At 36.2% G+C, this 20,144-nt stretch overlaps 1 protein-coding gene and 1 pseudogene across 7 annotated transcripts in view; both read left to right on the forward strand.

Moving 5' to 3' along the window:
* ELF1 (E74 like ETS transcription factor 1) overlaps positions 1–20,144 on the forward strand; it is a 97,280-nt gene that overhangs the window by 61,357 nt on the left and 15,779 nt on the right. For all 7 annotated transcript variants that reach the window (XM_033104983.1, XM_033104987.1, XM_033104982.1 and 4 more), the window contains exons 3-5: positions 9,100–9,280; positions 17,012–17,119; positions 18,476–18,643. In XM_033104983.1, the coding sequence (XP_032960874.1) occupies positions 9,100–9,280; positions 17,012–17,119; positions 18,476–18,643 (457 nt within the window). The remainder of the gene's footprint in view (positions 1–9,099; positions 9,281–17,011; positions 17,120–18,475; positions 18,644–20,144) is intronic.
* LOC117021832 (uncharacterized) lies at positions 179–301 on the forward strand (annotated as a pseudogene).

Genomic DNA, 20,144 nt, shown 5'->3' on the forward strand with positions numbered 1-20,144 from the left:
AATCGAGTCCTTGGCCAAACTCTTAACCATCGTGTTAGGACAGGTATGAGATAAAGGGTATCTTGAAGGAAGAAGAGAATCTGGAAGAGTATTAAGTAAGTTGTCTTATTTATAGTAACTATACTGGGATGAGTAGGATTTTCACTTTCTTTCAAATACATTTATTAAAAATTTTTTTAGCTTCGCGCAGCGGCAGTATCGTAGCCAATGAGGTTTATCCGAGGCGCGATTATTACTAATTGAAAAAATTTTTAAACTAGATCCATGTACTACATTTTTAGTCAAGAAAACTTTGATAAGCTAGACTAACGTGGTGGGCAGTATGTATTGCAGCTACATAGACTTTTCTGCTGATGGCTAAAACTTCTTTTCATTTTCTTTTAAGATAAAGACTAGAAGGGATAAGACCCCGTAAAGAGAGCTTGAGTTAATAACAGAAGTATTCTCATTTGCAGATAATGAAGTAGTTTTAACGACAGATTTTCCAAAGTATATGTAGAGAATCTGGCTATGAAGACCCCTTCACAAAAACTTTGTGCTGAGCCTCAGGAATCTATTCACCGTCCTGGCTTGCTTTGTGTAAAGCATCAATTTCTGAATCATTTAAAATATACTTTGGAAATTGGTTACAGTGGTAGCTGTTGGGGAGGGAAACTATATGGAAAGGGGACACTACTGTTTTATAGTCTTGGAGTATAAGTAAGTTTATATGTTCCCAAAAATAATTTTTAAAAATATCACAGGGACTTGTTTAAAGGATTTTAATTTTGATTCCTTTTGTTTACCAGTCATCCTAATTTTGTGTGTATATATCCCCCTAGATGTGCTAGGTCTAGAGATTTTTTTTTAAATTTTATTACGGTTTATCTGCGTGAATGAAGGAATACCATTCTATTATGTGATCTGGTCCTCTCAGCTGGTCTGCTTTCACCTCTGCCCAAGAACAATGCTCAGAGCTTAGAGAACTACTGAATAGTGAATTAAAGTGAATTTTGAAGTTCTGTTTCAACCGTCAGATGAACCTCTGCTTTTTAAACTTTTTATTGAAATATAGCATAAATACAAAAATATGCACAAACCTAAGTGTGTAGTTTGATAAATCTGTACAAAGTGAACGTACATAGATATCCAGCTTTTGCTTTCAGTTGAAGCTAAATGGTTGTTGCTGAGAGGAGATGGTTACGTTTTCTGTTCACTAGTTTTCTGAAAGACTATTCTCATTAAAAACAAAACAAAAAGAAAAGCCATGCCTGTCAGATTGTAGTAAGCCAAGTTTCCTCCCCCAGCTTTATTGAGGTATAATTTACATAGAACATTATTTAAGTTTAAGATGTACAATGTGATGATATATCTGTGTATAAGCAGTAAGCCAAGTTTTAAGAGTATTTATTTCTATCTAAATCAAATATTGAAGGACTTTGATCATCGAAATATTTTACTAAATGCTAACTGTGTGCCATACAGTATAACAAATGAGATATTTATGTTATTTAGTTCTTAAAACAGAAGATAGTATTGTTCTTACTTTAGATAAGACACACAAACTCAAGCCTAGAGACGCTGAATAGTTTGCCTGAGCTCCGACTCCCGGCCTGGTGCAGTCCAGCCTTTTTCCAGGTCATTCTGACTCGAGCCTGAGCACTTACTGTTACATCCTGTTTTCACTGTGTGTATTTCTGGTGCATTTGCTCCATGGCAAATACTGTAGATTGTGTCCTGATACAGTAAGGTACTGGGATTTTGGTTTTTTAAATCAAAGGTGAAGGAAGTCATTTCAGAGCAATGTCTTCCTAGGATGAGGTTGCAGGGCAGCATTCTGATTGGAAGAGAGGGCACAGGAATTCGTGTCCAAGATGTGTTTTCAGAGCAAGTGCACTGTGTTTCTTTTGTATGTTTTTTGGGGTGGCCTTGGAGTGGGAGGAGCCACGGAAGATGATGGGAGGAGTGAGGCCCTGTGCCACTCTTGGTATCTCCTTGCTGATGCAGAAAGACGGAATAAATACTTGGAAGTGTGCTCATTGTACACCTGTCTTGAAAAAGGAAGATCTACATTGGGGAAATGTTTAAAGACTGTTGTCCACCTGCTTTTCTTTCAGGAAAACATTTGCTAGCTATCCTGTTTCCCCGAAAATAAGACCTGGTCTTATATTTAGTTTTGCTCCAAAAGACACATTAGAGCTTATGTTCAGGGGATTTCATCCTGGGAATCATGCTGGGGCTTATTTTCCGGTTAGGTCTTATTTTCGGGGAAGCACGGTATTTCATTTTAAGCTGTTTCATAGAGTGCCTTGGCAGGATGTTTCCCAACAGCCACATAACAGGTTGAACTCTGCTGTTAGGGAAGGTTGGCACACACAGTTATTTGCAAGTACTTTTGCTTTTTTATGTTTAAAACCCTATTGAATAAAAGTTAGCTAATAGAGTTGGAACAATGAGCCATAGTTTCTTAAATATGAACATAGGGCCTTGGATTGTAGTATGTTGAGGAAACAAGCAAGCCTAGTCAGAGTAGTGACATATTGTATTGTTTAAGGATTGGTCATTTTCCTTCTCTTTTTTCACCACATGGTAACGATATAGCGGACAATGTGGAAATTTGGGGAACTGTCTCTCTTTCCTGCTAAAACTTGATTTTATTGCTTAAAAAATTGTTAAAATTTTTCTAACTCTCCCCTTAAATTTATCTAAAATTAGTGGAAAGGGAAACTGGTATAGGTGTTTTTTTCTCAGGAGCTATTAAGACCTTCAATAAAGTTCTAAGACAGTTGAAAGTTCATTTTAATTTGCTTATAGAAATTGAGACTTTGAAAACTAATCTTTGACAGATTTTAATCCCAAGAAGTCTCTCCTCTCTATTCCCACCCATCACTTGTGATTTATTTTGGTTCTATTCCAAAGACAAATGGAAAAATAATCTACAAGTGCCAAACAGCAAAAGATCTCATAATATAAAATAATAAAACTGTTTGTTGCTTTTGGATTACTAGTGTCTCAGACATTGGCATAAATAGAGTTGACTCACTTTAGAGAATGCAGTTTTGAATCTTATAATTCTTGAGAGCAGTGGTTCTGAGCCCGGCCTGTACATCGGAGTCACCTGAGAGCTTTAATGACAAGCCTGGTGACATCCCCAGGTATTCTGATAGATTTGACCCCAGGTAGGGTCAGATATTGATGTTTTTAGATGTGTCCCAGGGTATAGTCAGGGTTGATAACCACTGGTAGAGTTCCTGAGGTTCGGTGAGTCAAATAAAAGGTAATGGAGAGAAGATGCTTAATTACTTAAATGAGGAGAGGTTTTGGAGATGTTTAGAGGATTTTTTTAAAGTAGGCAGCCAAATGAAATGTAATATTTTTGTTAGGGCATCAATGAAATGTTAACACCTTACTGTCTTAAAGATCTTATTGCTAAGTATTAGGAATATGGTCATTTTATAAATAGCTCTGACCTTCTTGCAGCTCTTCTTTTACATACATTTTGGGGAGGGGTTTGGGTGAAATGATGGAGGAAAAAATCCAAGGTGGGTGGGTGAATAAGGTGGTGTTCAAAGAAACTTGAAAAATAATGTCTAATCTAAATTTAGAAATGCAGTCATCCCTTGGTGTCCACTGGGGATTGCTCCAGGACCCCCCACGGATACCAAAACCTGAGGACGCTCAAATCTCTTATACAACGTGGTGTAATATTTGCATGTAACCTACGCACACTCTCCCAAATACTTTAAATCACCTCTAGATTACTTATAATGCCTAACACAATGTAAATGCTGTGTAAATAATTGTTTAGGGAATAATAAGAAAAGCCTGTACACATTTGGTAGAGATGCAACCACCATGGTAGGCCTGATTACACAGTACACGTCAGCAACAGCGTAACATGTTTTCCGTATATTTTCCGATCTGCAGTTGGTTGAATCTGTGGATATAGAACCCACAGGTATCGAGAGCCAACTGATAACTAGACTATATATATCTTTATTGCCATAAGCTGTAGAAGTTATTTAGGATAGAGCAAGCCAATTGTCAAATGATAAACCGACTCCTGTTTTGGGTTGAATTGCCTCTCCCCCCCACCCCCCACCCTGGAATCCAATGTTGAAGTCCTAACCCCTAGTACCTCCGAATGTGACCTTATTTGGAAATAGGGTCCTTGTAGATGTCATTAGTTAAGATGAGGTCATACTGGAGTAGAGTGAGGCCCTAATCCCGTATGATTGGTGTCCATGTGAAAAGACAGAATTTGGACACAGACACATGCAGGGAGAACTCATGTGAACATGCGGACTGCAACAGACCCCTCCCTCGAGCCCTCAGAAGGACCCGGCCCTGCCAGCACCTCGATTTCAGACTTCCAGCTTCCAGAACTGGAAGAAAATGAATTTCTGTTGTTTCAGCCACCTGCTCTGTGGTGCTTTGTTACAGCAGCCCTAGCAGACTAATACAAGTCCCAATATTTTATTTGTTTTAAGAATTTCAATTTAGGAAAAGTCAGCATTTGAAATTTTGTCATGCCCTCATTTAAGAGGTCTGAGAGCCATTTCTTTAAAGGAATTTTCGAAGGTGTGGTTGTGAGGTACTTGGTTAGGTTCCTGCTCAGACTATAGCCAGTGGCTGAGTACTCAATCAGTTTAAAAGGCAGGAATTTATATGAGCCCAGATCAGCAGCTGGAGTTTCTGGAATATGTATTTTCCTCCCATTTATAGTAACAGAGAGGGAGATTCTTTACAGTCACCTGAGAGGGGTTTCCTAGATGTACAGTTGACCCTTGAATAACGTGGGGTTAGCGGCACCGTACATTGAAAATCTGAGTACAACTTAAGCAGGCTCTCCTCGTGCGTGTATTCCCAACCTCAGATCGAAAATACTGTTTTCAGCTGTTTGAGATCTGCGGTTGGTCAGTCTATGGATGTGAAACCCGGGGATACAGAGTGCCGACTGTGTATTTATTGAAAAAAAATCTACGTGTAAATAGACCTGCGCAGTTCAAACCAAGTTGTTCAAGGATCAGCTCTATTTTGTATATACGGATTCAGGCATGTTACCTAAGATTCAGAGTTGGTCCCTTTCTTGTATATGAATGAAGAGCACCCTGGAGAAATGAGATGAACAACTTTGAATATACAGAGGGTGCCAAAAAATATATATATATTTTAAGAAAGGAAAACTATTAAAATTGTAATATTGCAAAATATTTTAAAAAATTGTAAAATTGTAATATTGTAAAATTGTAATATCAAAAGATGAATACAAGTCACGTTTGACTTCTGCAATGACAAGAGGTGCTCAAAGTGGTTCCCATCAGCGTCCAGCCGCTTGCGATTATGGCGGACTACTGCTTGAGCATCGCTGACCAAAGCATCACTTGTACAGTTGTTGGTACTCCGCTATTTCAGTGGACTAGAAAAGAATGGCCCATGCTTTTCATGAGACAAGTAAGTATCTTAGAAGAAGACAGTGTGGCCAAGTTGGGAATGACCCTGGGAAACCCCTGGGGCCCAAGAGGAGCTCGCCCCACAAAACAGCTTATGATGGATTCGGATTGGAGAAGCCCTGCAAAAAATATCATTGAAACTCATACCTCAACACAAGAACCTATTCTGTTCTTAGAAACAGAGCCACGTAAAGGTGCCAGCAACACGACACGCAACACGAGCAAGGCCAAGAGCAGGGGCCCTGGAGTCCGTTCAAGTTAATGTTCTACCACTGCCTGGCTGTATGACTGGGGGTGAACTGTTTCCATTCCCCTTGAGCCTGTGTTTTCCCATGTGTAGAACCGATAATCCAGGGTACCTCCCTGGTAGGATTCTGTGGCGATTCACCCATGGGAAGCAGTGAGCAGAATGCCTGGCGCGTCGTAAGTGCTGAGAAATGTTAGCGAATAGCAGTAGCACACGCGGCCGTGCGACGCTGTCCCCTCACCCCCTGCATTTAGTCCATGTCTTTTGCTGTCATGTTACAAACTTACACAGTGTTAGAATCCATGCCTTTAAAATACTCCTTCACAGAACAGGGCCTGGAAGTGCCCTCCCGGGATCTGCTGGGCCTCTTTTTTCATTTAAAAGGAGAAAAATAAGGTGGTGCCGGTGGTGTTGAGAAGGCCCTGGGTCTCCCGGGTCACAGCCGTTCTTTTTCACGTGTTACTACCTTCTGAATCACAGAACCATGGGACTCTTTTCATTCCGAATTAAGCTTCAAAGCAAACTAATTTGTTCGCTCTACTTTTGTGTGTTTGGCATTTTTCTTAATAAACAGTTTAAATGTATTAAAATCTTTGGACTGAAATGAAAAATGATTGTTTAAAGCAAATTAGAGTATGGTGGATCGTACATAGACTTTCTCTGTTAGGGAACAAAAAGCTGGTAACAGTGGCTGCCTTTGGAGGGACTAACAGTCGCATTAATTATATGGTATATGACAGGGGTTCCTGACTGCGACCTGTAGATTCTGGAGGAGAATCCGTTCCTCCACTTACAGAGATTGGGCTAGGACAAGGAGGTAACAAGTATCTGCAGTTATTTGAAACTTGGGGACTAGATTCAGATAAAATTTTGGAGATGTCCCTTGTAATACCCACACTCTTAATACCCAAATTTCAGGGGCCAGATAGGTTTGGAAAGGGAGGAGTGTTTTGGTTTCCTTTGGGTGAGGACTGTTCCTATGAATAGCATTGACGTGCCTCTGTCTCGGATTTAGTGGGTGCCTTGGGTACATTTCTCAACCTGAGTCCTCATGTGCCAATGGCTGGAGATGGTAAGCCCTGTCCCTACCTGCTGCATAGGGTTTGGCAGCATAAAATGAAGTCGTATGAAAATTAACTTAATTCTAGGCTCAGCCTTGTTAAAAGACTAGACGCTTAACTTGAGCTGTTAGAGAGAAGTGTTTATTTACACAGGCACTTGGTGTTTGTGCTAGGTTGGATTGCTCGTGCAGTTCACTTCTCAAAAAAAAGAAAGGGAAGGCCAGATAGTCAACTATACTTTGGACACTTTATAAGATACTTGCATGTGTGTGCGTTTTACAGTGTAATGTTTGAGCCTCCTACTTTCTGTTTCAAAACTCATGATTTGGAGAGCCAGTTGACTTCTAACTTCCTCTTTTCTGAAAGAGGAAGAAACATTTTGAAATAAAATGATCCAAATGTGTTTTAGAGTTATTACTCTTAAGTTTCAGAGCACAGCATTCATGAAAGCATGGATAGCGTCTGTTTAGCACCTGTGGTATCATACGTTTAATTGAAGTAGGTAAATTCTTGCGATAGAATAGTTAATCTCAGTGTGAATTAGGGAACAGAACATTAATTTCAAAAGATTGAGGCTGCTTAGTTGTAATGAAACCATAAATAACGTTTTTAATATGGCAGACTTACTCAAGGAAAGTAACAGAACCTGAAATTATTATCTGTGGGCAGTAACTTTTTCTTACCTTTGTAGTGGATAAGCTTGGGGACATCACCCTAACTAAGTGATCAAAGCTAATGTCACTAGTACTGGGACAGAAAGCTGTTTTGGACCTCCTGGTATGATGTATTTGAAAGAACATAACATTACTTCTTTGGTATTCTTGCCAAAAATGCAAACTGAATCTAGTCATGAGTTAATATCATACAAACCCAAATTGAGGGATATTTTACAAAACAAATGACCTATACTCTTCAAAAGTCTCAATATCATAAAAGGCTAAGAAAAACCAAAGAACTGCTCTAGATTAAAGGAGAAGAAATTGTTCCAGATTAAAAGTTGTCATGAAGAAACATGATGTTTATTAAATGAAACCTGTGATCTTAGATTGGATTCTGAATCAAAAATTTTTTTCATTTTTTTAAAGGACATTAATGAGATAATTAGAGAAATTTGTGTAAGGTCTATAGGTTAAGCAATTAGTACTATATCAGTGTTACTTTCTGGTTTTGATCATTGTACCAACTTTATGTAATATTCATGTTTTTAGGAAACATATACCGAAATATTTGGGGCTAAAGGAGCAGTATGTCTACCACTTGCAAATAAATCGTGAAATATATATATATATATATATATATATATATATATATACACACACACATATATATATATGTGTATATATATATATATAAAGAGAATGGTAGTATTAAAATGGGAAATATGGATGAAGGTTGTAGGGGAATTCTTTCTACTTTTGTAACCTCTTAAAGTCTTAAATTAAAAAAAATAGAGTAACTTAATGAAGTTTGTCACGAACTAACTGATTTCTCTCTCTCTCTTTTTTTTTTTTGGTACCACTAGTCTGTTTATTTCATATGACTGGTTTAGGGGATGATGATTTGCAGAGAAATATTAATATGAAAGTGTGGCAAATGAATAATGCCATTACAAAATGACGGGTAGAGCAATATAAAAGGAGTTGATAAATGTCAAATCATTTTTACTATATTTGAAAAGTAATTCTTTATAGATAGCCCTCATTATTACATAGTATTATGATTCATGTATATGTTATATCAATATATTAAAAAAATTTTATTTGGTTTTCACTTTTAACATTGAATTCTTTTCATGATCAATTAACTGATGTTTGAGTAGGTTGTGTAGAACCCTCTCTGGGTTGGTTTCCTCATCTGTAAAATGAGGTGGCTAGACTAGATTAAGCGTTAAGAGTCTGTTCAGTTCTAAACTTCTGTGCTCTTATAACTAGATGGAAAATGAAAGTTAATTTTCCCATTTGAGTCAAAAGCTGTTGTTAAACACAGCCTGTGTGCCAAGCGACAGTGTAATATTTATTTAAACTCACGGATATTTTTCTGTCAAAGAATCTTTTGTTGAAGTTTTATTTAATTGTACATTTCATTGGTATGCCACTTCATATGTATTGATATTAGTAAATTTAATGCAGTTTAAAAGTATGTTTTTATAGGATTTTCCAATGAAAACTTGGTTGTTAAAACTCAACATTAACAATGAAGCTTTATTTGGTCTTAATAGGTATACATACCTATTAAGGCTAAAAGGATTGTCAAGATACAAGTAGCTGATGATGTAAAAACTAAATCGACATCCAGTGTGAAACAATGTGGGATTATATTTAACAAAAGTTAATCCTTGTTTTCCCCTCACCCCTCCCAGCTTGGTGACACCTCTATTTTTCCCGCTGTCATTGTGGAACATGTCCCCGGTGCTGACATTCTCAATAGTTACGCGGGTCTGGCCTGTGTGGAAGAGCCCAACGACATGATCACTGAGAGCTCCCTGGATGTCGCTGAAGAAGAAATCATAGATGACGATGACGACGACATCACCCTCACAGGTGTGTTGGCTCCTGCGGCATCTTACTCAGTTTTCGGCAGTGTGCTAGCCCTGGGATTTGGGGGGCATACGCTCACTGGGTTTTGAATACCTCCGTTACCTGCAGAGACTAGAGCCCTGCAAGCAGGAAAGCACACTTCCTTTCTCCTCTGCCTGTGTTTCACGGTGCTTTTGCACCTTCCCTTTCTTCTTTCCTGAATTTCTTGAGATGAATGTTACACAATAGGAGGCATGTAAGAGGAACCAAACCAACTCAATTCATCACGTCTTCTCAGCACTTTTTATATGCCTGGCTCTATACTCATAACAATGAGAAGTTGTTTTAAGAAAAACAGATAGGAAAGTCCTTCTTTTCACTGCTGCCGCAAGAAGCAAAATAGGAAGCCATGACCAAATGTGGGAGCAGGTGCTGAGGTGTAAAGAAGATTCCTCTCCTGGGTCAGTCAGAACTGCGAGGATCTTGGCAGACCTGAAGAGTTCACTCTAACTGTGAAGTGTAGTGGTCGTGCTGTTTACAAATTGGTGTTTGCACTTGTTACTTTTACACGCACATATCTTGGCCAGAGATGTTGGAAGTATTTGAGAAAGTCAGTTGTTTGGAAACCTCTGTTTAACTCTATCGCCCTTCTTTGAGCCATGTCTTGAGAAAGCAAAGCACCTTGTACCTTGTAGCCCCGCTTAATCAAGAGTGGGAGACGGCAGAGGACTGGACTTTGGGGACACTGCAGGGGAAGAGGGACTTGGGGCAGAACACGTTATAACTGGTACCTACGAGTCCCAGGGTGCACTGTGCATGGTATGAAGGAATTACTACTATTTTAACATACAGTGATAGCACTGTTAGATTCCTTATCTTTTAGATACATAGACAAAAATATTTAGATGGAAGATGCTGTCTTGGATTCCTTCAGAGTAAACCTTGGGGGCAGGGAGTGGAGTAGAGCTGCAAGAGCTACCCTGTGTTGGTAACGATTGATGCTGAGAGTGAATATGTGAGAATTCATACTGTGTTCCATAATTATGATTTAGTTTGACATTTTCAGTATAAAAAGATTAAATGATTTTGATGGATTTGAGGCTTATATTAATGGCTGTTGCTGTCATCTATAACACCTGATTTCAAATTTTCATGTTCATGGAAACAGTTTCATTTTTATCATGGATTTATCTGATATCAAGTTTGATATAAAGGTAAACCTATAAAATAAATGTGTGATGATAGAATATGACTTTTATCTGTTTATGTGTTGGAGTTCCACACAAGGTTTTATTTGGAAAAAGGTTGTGCTATTTAAACATTTTGACAATAACTTGACTATGAGCTTTTATCTATGTGGAGATTCTTCTTCCATTACCAGTCTTGGAGGATCTAAAAGTGAAATTATTAAAGGAGATGGTAGAAATTATATTTCCACAAATGGAAGGTAACCATGATAACTATATTCATTGGTAAATCTTCTCATAAATACTATTATATATTTCTTTCATGTTTACTCGTTTTTAAAAAGTCAAACATAATTTTTAGTAATTTGTAATAATTTCAAATGTCTTCAATGAATTTTTCTCTAAGTTATTATGATATCAGTGCTTTCTATCCTTGGTATGGATAATAGATTTTAACTAGTGGCCGTTCACGGCTAATCTATTATGAAGAAGTTTAAAAATACATGTATTAAAAGCTTGGGATTTTATTGTTGCCTGTAAGAAATTTTTGTCACTTAATGAAGGAACAACATTTTCTTTAATTTTTTATAGCTAGATGTCCTTTTTTTTTTGTTGTTTTCTTTCCTGTTTCACGTGAGTCCCACCAATTTATTTTGCATTTCCCAACCTAAGCACTGGAGCTGAATAGAATAAACAAAATTTTGCAAATTAGACCGTTGACATTAAACACATTTAGCTTGTGTCACGTTTTTGAAATTTGAAAAGGTAGCATGATGTCTGTATATATAACTGTGGGGTGATTTCTAGTGAATGCGAAGTTAAAAAAGCGATGGTCACAATGGTCAGGACAGCACAAATAGTATGCTACCTTTTATTTAAGATAGGCAAAAGAATATAAATGATATGTGTGTGTTGGCTTATATTTTAAAAATGGAAAGATTAAACCAAAAACTAATAAAAGTAATTTTTTTATTAAAGGAGGGACTGGGATGAAAGCTAGAATTCTCTAAATACACTTTGTTTTGTGGTTTTTACTTTGGAACCATGTAAGTGTTTAACCGAATTATAAAACAAAGGCAAATCCAAAAGAGAGAAAATTAGCAATCTCTAAAAATTGAAACACACTGAAATCAATGAACCTAATTATGTTATGTAGTGGTTGGTGTAACCATACAGAGCAGAATTATTTAAAGTGATTTTTAAGACTCTACGTTTCCTAATGGGCTATAGCCTACAAAGCAAAAACAGAACTGCGAAGGAGACTTAAGTTGTTTTCAGTAATTATATTATTAGTAATAATATGGTTATTGTCATTTTAAAACTTTGTGTATGTGTGAGAGGGATAATAGGGTAAAATCAAATAAGTAATGAAGTTAGTGTCATAAGAAGCCAGGATTTATAAAGTAAGATAAGATACACAAATGTTAAATTGCAAAAGTAAAGATTCCATAATTCTATAAATTCTATATAAGTAAGTATGTAATTCTAAAAATAAATTCTACGATGCTAAATTTGAGTTGCAAATACTAGTATGAACTCATAATGTATTTTCTTCTTTACAAAAACAAAATCACAAAAAACTTCCTAGCCAAATGTGGGACAATTTGAACATCAGTAAGGACATAACCACAATGGATTAAAGCATATTTGATAAGTTTAAATCCTTGGTCTCATAATGATACTTACACACAAAAAAATGGTCACTGATTGGCGATGCTGTTTTGAAAACTGGTAAATTAAGGTTAACAATCAAACATTTATTCTCTCTTCCCTATATGAACTATAATACTAGTAATTAGATTATTAGATGAGAAGTTTCTGTATTAGTGAGTATTCCAGCTAATAAATGAAAATGAGTGATAAATAGGATATTTGTATTTTGTAATCCCCAGTGAATTAGTAGATATAAATATGAGCATCAGCAGTTGATAACATCACACAAAGAACATACCAGGCATTTGAGGCTTCTAATGGAAGAACACATCACAGATGAAAAGCAGCCTGCAACAAAATTGAACCAGAATTTGATGGGGCCTTCAGAACTGACTGCCAGTGTAAAGGAAATAGAGAAAAACATGTTGCACTACACAGTCGGAATACGATTAGCAAAATCCAGACTGGGGGAAATTAGACAGAACAAGCAGCCTAATTTCTTCATTAATTGCAAAGAAAAAAAGATATGGAGAGTGACATAGAAATGAAAAGAAACTTAAGAACCCTATCAGTCAATTGCAATGTAAGGACCTAAATATTTGACTATGTTTAAAATTCTCCAAAGTAATTTTTAGAAATCAACCTGTTCCCTAACTTTGGCCACCGAACAGGCTGAGAAATAATGAACAAGCCAACAGCAATGAACATTCCTAGTATACACATTATGGTCTCTAAATGTACTTTGCACTATAGATACCAGGGTACCTGGGAGAAACGACTGAGCCTGGGCTTGGGGCAGGAAGTGTACAAGAATAGCCTGTGATACTTATCGTCCCAGAAGGCACGGAAGCTACCAGAAATTACTCAGGTCATACCTGAAAGACCCAGTAACCAGCTTTAGTTCTCAGTGGCCAAAGATGGGACATTTAGAGGATCATTAAGAATTATAACTGCAAAGGATTGAATAATATCAAATACGTTAAAATCTATGTATTCGTGGTGATGCTAAAGAAGTAACTCAGGGGTCACTTTTGGAAGACGCTAGGAAGCCCTGTGTTATTCTGAAAACCAGTAAATAATGGAAAAAGAATTAAGCATTTAATTTGCCTTTATTGCATGAACAGTGGCTCACAGTAACCAGATAGTTGATGAGGGAAAGTTGTTCTTTTTAGAGAATTCTAGCTATTATATGCTGGAGGAATGATAGGATTAGAATGATCACAATTTAGGAATCCCTCATGCAATAGTGGATCTAGGCAACTATCATTAATAACTGCGAAAGACATTAGACGAAAGGCTGGTGGAGTTTTATAATGGATAGATCAGGCTGACAGCACTTGAACCTGATTTTCAATTCTAGCAGTACTGAAAGAATACTCTTAGACTTTATAGCATTACTTCAGAAGGCACACAGCATTGCCTTTGAAGTATTCTTGCCTAAAAAATGAAATGTGAATCTAATCAAGCTTTTAGATATAACTACGGACACTTACAGGAAATACATGTTGGGGGTGGGTGGTAATCAGCAAAATCTGAAAGTGTGGGAAACTACAGACAGATGACCCAGTTTCTTCTAAGATAAAAGCATAAAGGAAAAAGAGAGAGAGGCAGTACATGTCACCAGATGTATTGCACAAACTGTGTTCATCCTGATTTGAACAAAGCAACCTTTTAAAAAAACCCGAGACATTATTAACTATTGAAACTGGGCCCTTGGTACATGCAGTTTATTATATGATTTTCTCTACGTTTGTATATGTTTGAAATTTTTCATTATAAAAAACTTGACAAAGAGGTAGTTTGAAATTCTTGTTGATTATTCTTAATCGATAGGCAAATAAATTGCTATACATACTAATTCTATCATTTTCATCTACCCAGCATACTAAAATATTTTATAAAATGTATTTATGTAAATGAATATCTAGAGTTATACGAATATTTAGAATATGATAATTGAGTTATCTGTTCCTTAGTTGTCTGTTTTTTAAAAATTTAATTTTAGGGTATTTTCCTCAATTCTTAGGATTTCAAAGCTTTGACAAAGGAGTAATATGCTTTTTAAATTTGCCTTAAATTTACAAGATTTAAAATAAGAGGCCTAAGTTTTTAATAGAAAGTGTTACAGTGTCCGGCTTTAATCATCTTGCTGGAATTTTTGAGGTATTTATCTTTTCTGGTTTTAACTACTATGGAGAACTTGAACTTTTAAGCATTTGTTTTTATAGAATATATATTTAAAATTTAATTTATTTTTCATTACACTTAGTGGAAATCATCTCCTGATAGTCTGTGAATAGTCTCTATCCATCAGTAGTCTCCTAGTGAAGTTTTGTGCATCTTTACATGAAAATGTAAAGGACACGTACTTTTAGAAGTAAAAATCTATTCAAGTTCTCTAGGATGCTTTTGGTGGTAGCTCAGACGTGTGACCGTTCACTTGAAGAGAAAAAGTTTAAAGCCTTTGAAAGAGGAATACTCCATGAAGGGTTGAATTGCTGTTTGAAAAAATCCACCTAAGATTAAAATCCTTGCCTTTTTTTTACATTGGCTCTCTTCTTGTTCCTTGACCTCCATTTGACCTATAGATATTTGGGTTTAAAGATACAGGCTGAGGGACTGGAGCCCAGAAGTTTGGAATTCTGCAGGTACAGTTTTCACATCTGGAAGAAGGAGCTTGTCTTTGAATTTGGCAGGTTGAGGGGATTCCCAATGCTAGCCATTATTATATGATAGAAAATGTTCTGTTAGGACTTTCTTCCTAATTGAGAGGAGCTGACTAGTACATAACCCCAGATCCTGAATTTCTTTATATTCCTCATTCAGGAATTGTTCCGGTGTCTGCTCCTTCAGCCATTCATCCCTTCCATTCTGTCATGGGATTCTCCCTCGGAAAGGCAGTCAACCAAATTAATCGATGTATAAAAGCAAGTTAACTAATCCATTGTTATACTGTCTGTAACAGTTGCACGTTTTGTTTTATAACAGTATAGACTAGTTATCTCATTTTTTTAAAATGTGTACTACTTATTCTCATGCCCTTGCTTCTACTATTCTTGTTTTAATTTCTGTCCTTTCAAAGTATTTAAATCCTAGCGATCTTAAATGATTTAGCCTATGCCCACCTCCTCAGGAAGCCTTCTTAACTTATATCGATATACGGTGCCTATAGCCAGTCTTTTCTATACCACAAAATTAATCACTTTTGTTATATCCTTAGACAGTATCTGAGCATCAGTTACTAGTAGGTAAGGAAAAATTCGTGTCTTAAACTACTGTATCTTCCACATTTCCTAGCACAATTGTTGAAGAATGATAAGAGTGACAGGTATTCAGTATTATTGGCAGTTGAGAACTTGGAGTAAATTAAGAATTCTGTGGATGTTTTGGAGATCTTTAGGAATTGTTCAGGAAATATTTAGGACAATAAATGTTATAATCTAATGAAAAGTTAAACTAAATTTCAAAGAGCTATTCTTGCAAGTCTGGTTATAGTCTTAATAATAATGAAAAGGAAAATTACTTCGTTCCATGTCTTGATTGGATAGGAATGGGAAGGCAACAGTGTTAAATGACCTCACTTTCATTCATCTGATTGAGAAAACACAATTTTTGCTTCAAGTACTATGTCTGTATTTATTATATTAACATTGTGTAAAATTAAAAGGCTTATATTCATTGAGTTACTGTCAGTCCAACCCTCAATCTGAAAGTTCTGATTTGATACCTATATATATTTTCAAACTTTAAAAAAGAACATGCAATTTTTATCAGAAATTGAGGGGAAAATACAGCAAGTAAGTATAAAGAATTATGAATAATGACTATCACATTCAGAAAACTTGAATTTATCCATGAAAAGAGGGCATTTGTAGCTCTTTATTTAATTTAGTTTCTTGGTTCTGATCCTAGAGGTTAGTGGCTGAAAACCATTCTGGAATTCACTATGCAACTATTTTAGACATGTGTCTGGGATACAAAGAAGTGTCAACTATCTAGCATGTACTTTGATTATTTTTTCATTTATATTTTAATATATTTTTTTCCTTTTTAAAATTTATTTTATTTTTTTATTGGGGTGACAATTGTTAGCAAAATTACATAGATTTCAGGTGAATATTTTAATATTTTTTAAGAACATTAAAAAAAACTTAGATGAGGCAAGTTTAAGTGCATTTACTGTTCCATAGTAGGAGAATTAGTGTTCTACAGTACACACCAGATAAGAATGGTTCCAGGATAGTATAATTACCGAAGGGTCTTTAGATTCAGATAATGTGACTATGACTAAAACTTATTGGAGATGGTGGCAATTCACTAATTATAGAGGAATGGAAGAAGAGGCAGAGATTACCAGAGACCCATGTTCATTCCTTTTGATGAACTAAGAGTGTCGGAAGCTGTGTTAGAGTTGAAGGGGAACTAACAGCACCAACCCATTTTATAGTATGCAGTCTATGGAGTAAATGCCTTGCGCACTGACATACTAGTTTAGTGGCACACCTGGGATTTCTGTTGTCACTCCTGAACCCTTTGTAAAAAGTCCAATGCCCATCTTAATTTGTTTTTCAAAATACAAGAATTTTTGGAGAAATGACTAGTGGTTTCCCTCCAGAGTATGAACTCTATCTTGCTTACTCTTTTACCTCCCAGCATCTTGCAGTTGTATGTTTCTTTGTTTGTTTGTTTGTTTTTAATAAAAACCTCACATCTTACAGTCTTTTTTTACAAAATAAGAAATTGACGAGTATTTAATTGTCATATTCAGTACAGCTTTTATATGTTGGTACAAAGTAAGTATGTCAACCCAAGTATTAAATGATGTATCCTAGTTCAAGAGATCAGAATCTATGTGTTTTAGAGTAACAGATGTCTCGTTGTTGATTCTGTTTTTTTTTCTTTAAATGTATTGTAGTTGAAGCTTCCTGTCATAATGGGGATGAAACAATTGAAACGATCGAGGCTGCTGAGGCCCTCCTCAATATGGATTCCCCTGACCCTATGCTGGATGAAAAACGAATAAGTGAGTGGTTATGTGTTAGGACTGCTCATGTTTCCACACTTTCACTAGGTATTCTTGCCATCTTTGTCTGTTAGATGGTGAATATCAAGAGACCGTGTTTTATATTTTTTGTCCCAAGTGCATTTTAAGGCACAGTACTAGTTGAGGCACCTTCAATAAAGTGTTTAGTTAAACTAGACTTTTTTTTTTTTTTTTAATTTGGGGAGTGAGACCTTTAGGAATAAAAAAGGAATTTATTTAGTTGTCAAATAGCAGATGATGCATAATTTCTTCGCTTGACTTCATTGATGAAAGTATTAGGTTATTTAGGGCCCAAACTATTCTAATTTAGTGATCTCTGTAGATATTCACCAGTGAATAGGTAAACATTCACTGAAAAGTTTTTTCTTAGTTCAGGGCATAAAATTCACTGTCAAATTTAATGTGCTTTTAAATCTGTGTTCTCCTTCAGGCTTTTCTGACAAGAAGGTAGTTAAACTCATAAAGTTAATTAATACTAAGTCAGTTTAAGAAGTTTACTGAATAATTTATATGCACACCAGTGTATTAGACAATAATGTTATACAAATGAACAGATATTGCCTCTTTTCCTCAAGCTTAATAATTTAATTTTGAAGACAGTTGTTTATGTAAAGAACCATAAAAACCAAAGATAAAAGCCGTGAGCAGGATTACAGCATTTTCTGGGAGGAGAGGGTACTCTAGCTGAGAGCATCAGAGACAGGATTTATGGAAGGAGTGTTTTGACCGGGGTTGTAAATGACAAATAGCTTTGAATGGGTAGAAGAGATAGGAAAAAGGTATTCAGGTAGAAGGAATGGAATGAGCCAAAGACACTGACCTGTAGAAAAGAATGAAATGTAGATAAAAATGTTTTGGCATAGCAGAAATGTAAGCTTCATGGTGGGTGGGAGATGAAATTGGAAAAGTAGGTTTGACCTAGATTGTGAATGCTTTGAATGGTATACTATGAAGTTTGTGTTGTTCTTACCTTTTTTTCCCCTATAAACTATGGGAAGATATGTTAGTTTTATTTTTCTTTCCAATTTTCAGGGTGTAAAATTTTTATAGTGAAGAATACTATAGTCAGATCAGACTTCAGTTTCAGAGAATAACTAGCAGCACTGTGAAGAATGGAGAACAGAGACTAGATAGACTGGTGACAGTCAAGTAAGGAAGACACTGAACTAGTTCAGTCAAGCCTGCACTGACTTCCGATACCAGATTTAGGGCAGAGGAAATAAAAATCAGGGACTGGATTTCAGGATTTTATTTCTGCTTCAGTCTTCATAGAAACAGGAAATTCTTTTGATTTATAATATAAAGTTGATAACTAGTCAATTTTATTTCCATTAGATAATAATATTTTTAATTCATCTGAAGACGACATTGTTGTTGCCCCAATCACCCATGTGTCCGTCACGTTAGATGGGATTCCTGAGGTGATGGAAACCCAGCAGATTCAAGAATCATATGCAAACTCACCGGGAGCCTCCTCACCAGAGCAACCCAAGAGAAAGAAAGGTAGGTGGTTAACTTGTTCAAGGCAAACAGTCAAGTCTTGATGTGGAATCTAAATATCATTTTTACTTAAGGATATTTCTATACCAGTTAAAACTTACATAAGAAAAAAAGTGAGGGCACAATAAATTAAGAGTATTTCTTCGTATGAGATTCCCTTTCTAAAAAAATTGAGATTATTTTATACATTTAAAATATTTGGTCTATCTTATAGAAAGGGTATTTTCCAACGTTTTAAAGCCTCAGTCTTTTATTTAAACCCTTGTGTCCATACTCCGAAAGAGCTCTGGGTAAGGACAGGTCAGCTTCCTTCCTCCCACAGGGCATGGTTTGAAAACCACCAGCATAGATTCCAGTGGGAAAAATATGATTTGGAAATCAGGTAAGTAACAGAAGAGGAAAATGTTAGAATGTGTTAAAGGGAATTTTTACTTTTTCAAAAATTAGGACCATACTTACATTTTAAAGTCCTCCACTATTTCCATTTTATTGCCTTTTGACTCTACTCCAGCTTGTTTAATATTTTGAGTTTAATATTTTGATAAATGGCATCACTACCAGTCACCCTGTAACCTAACTTCACATGAAAGTAAGGGAAATTCCGAGAGCCAGAAATGGAGAGGAAAATAAAAATAGTAAGAATGAGCTGACACTGCAGCAACTCTGAAGGGCCGAGAAGGATATGTCAGACTGGATATCCAAGGGGCTTGGGTTTTATTGCCCTTGTAGAGGCAGATGCTTACGTCTTGATCCAGTGCAAGATGGAGTAGGGGATCAGAGACCTCAGCATTAAGTGGGATCCTTGAAAGGCTATAGCCTCAGGAGACAAACAGTTTGCCCTTTGGCAAGACAGATGTCAAGAAAGTGTATTTCTCAGCTGAGGCTTTGAGTGGGGAAATTTATTCTTTAAAAATTCATAATCCTAGGTTTGCCTTCAGCTAGGTTTGAAATTAGATGTTAAACTATCGCTGTCTTTATGAATTCCCAGGCAAGTAACATAAAAGTGACCCAAGCCTAGCAACTTAGGGGCACCAGGCAGAAGCTCTTGTAAAATTGTCCTGGCAAATCATACATTTAAATCAGGCTACACAGGATTTCCTCAAATAAAACTCTGTTGAAGGTGGACTCACATTTCAGTATCACAGAATACGTGAGGAAGATACTTCCTGAATGAAAAGCAGCAGACGTAGAAAACCCTAGGGTTAGTTCTCTAAAAACTTTGATAATAGAATTATCAAATAGAAACTTTCAGTGAATGTGATTGTAATTATTAAAGCAAAAGAATAAAAAAGACACGATCAAAGAATAAGGCTATTGAAAAATACCAGATGGAACTTGCTCCTCTAGTCAAGATGGAATAACAGAACCTGATTTGGCAACGATTTTTTGGATATGACACAAAAAGCACAAGCAACAAAAGTGAAAATTAAGTGGGACTACATTAAACAAAATCTTCTACACAGCAAAAGAAACAATCAAAATGAAAAAGCAACCTATGGAATAA

This window comes from Rhinolophus ferrumequinum, chromosome 4 (assembly GCF_004115265.2).
Source record: "Rhinolophus ferrumequinum isolate MPI-CBG mRhiFer1 chromosome 4, mRhiFer1_v1.p, whole genome shotgun sequence".
Taxonomy (NCBI): domain Eukaryota; kingdom Metazoa; phylum Chordata; class Mammalia; order Chiroptera; family Rhinolophidae; genus Rhinolophus; species Rhinolophus ferrumequinum.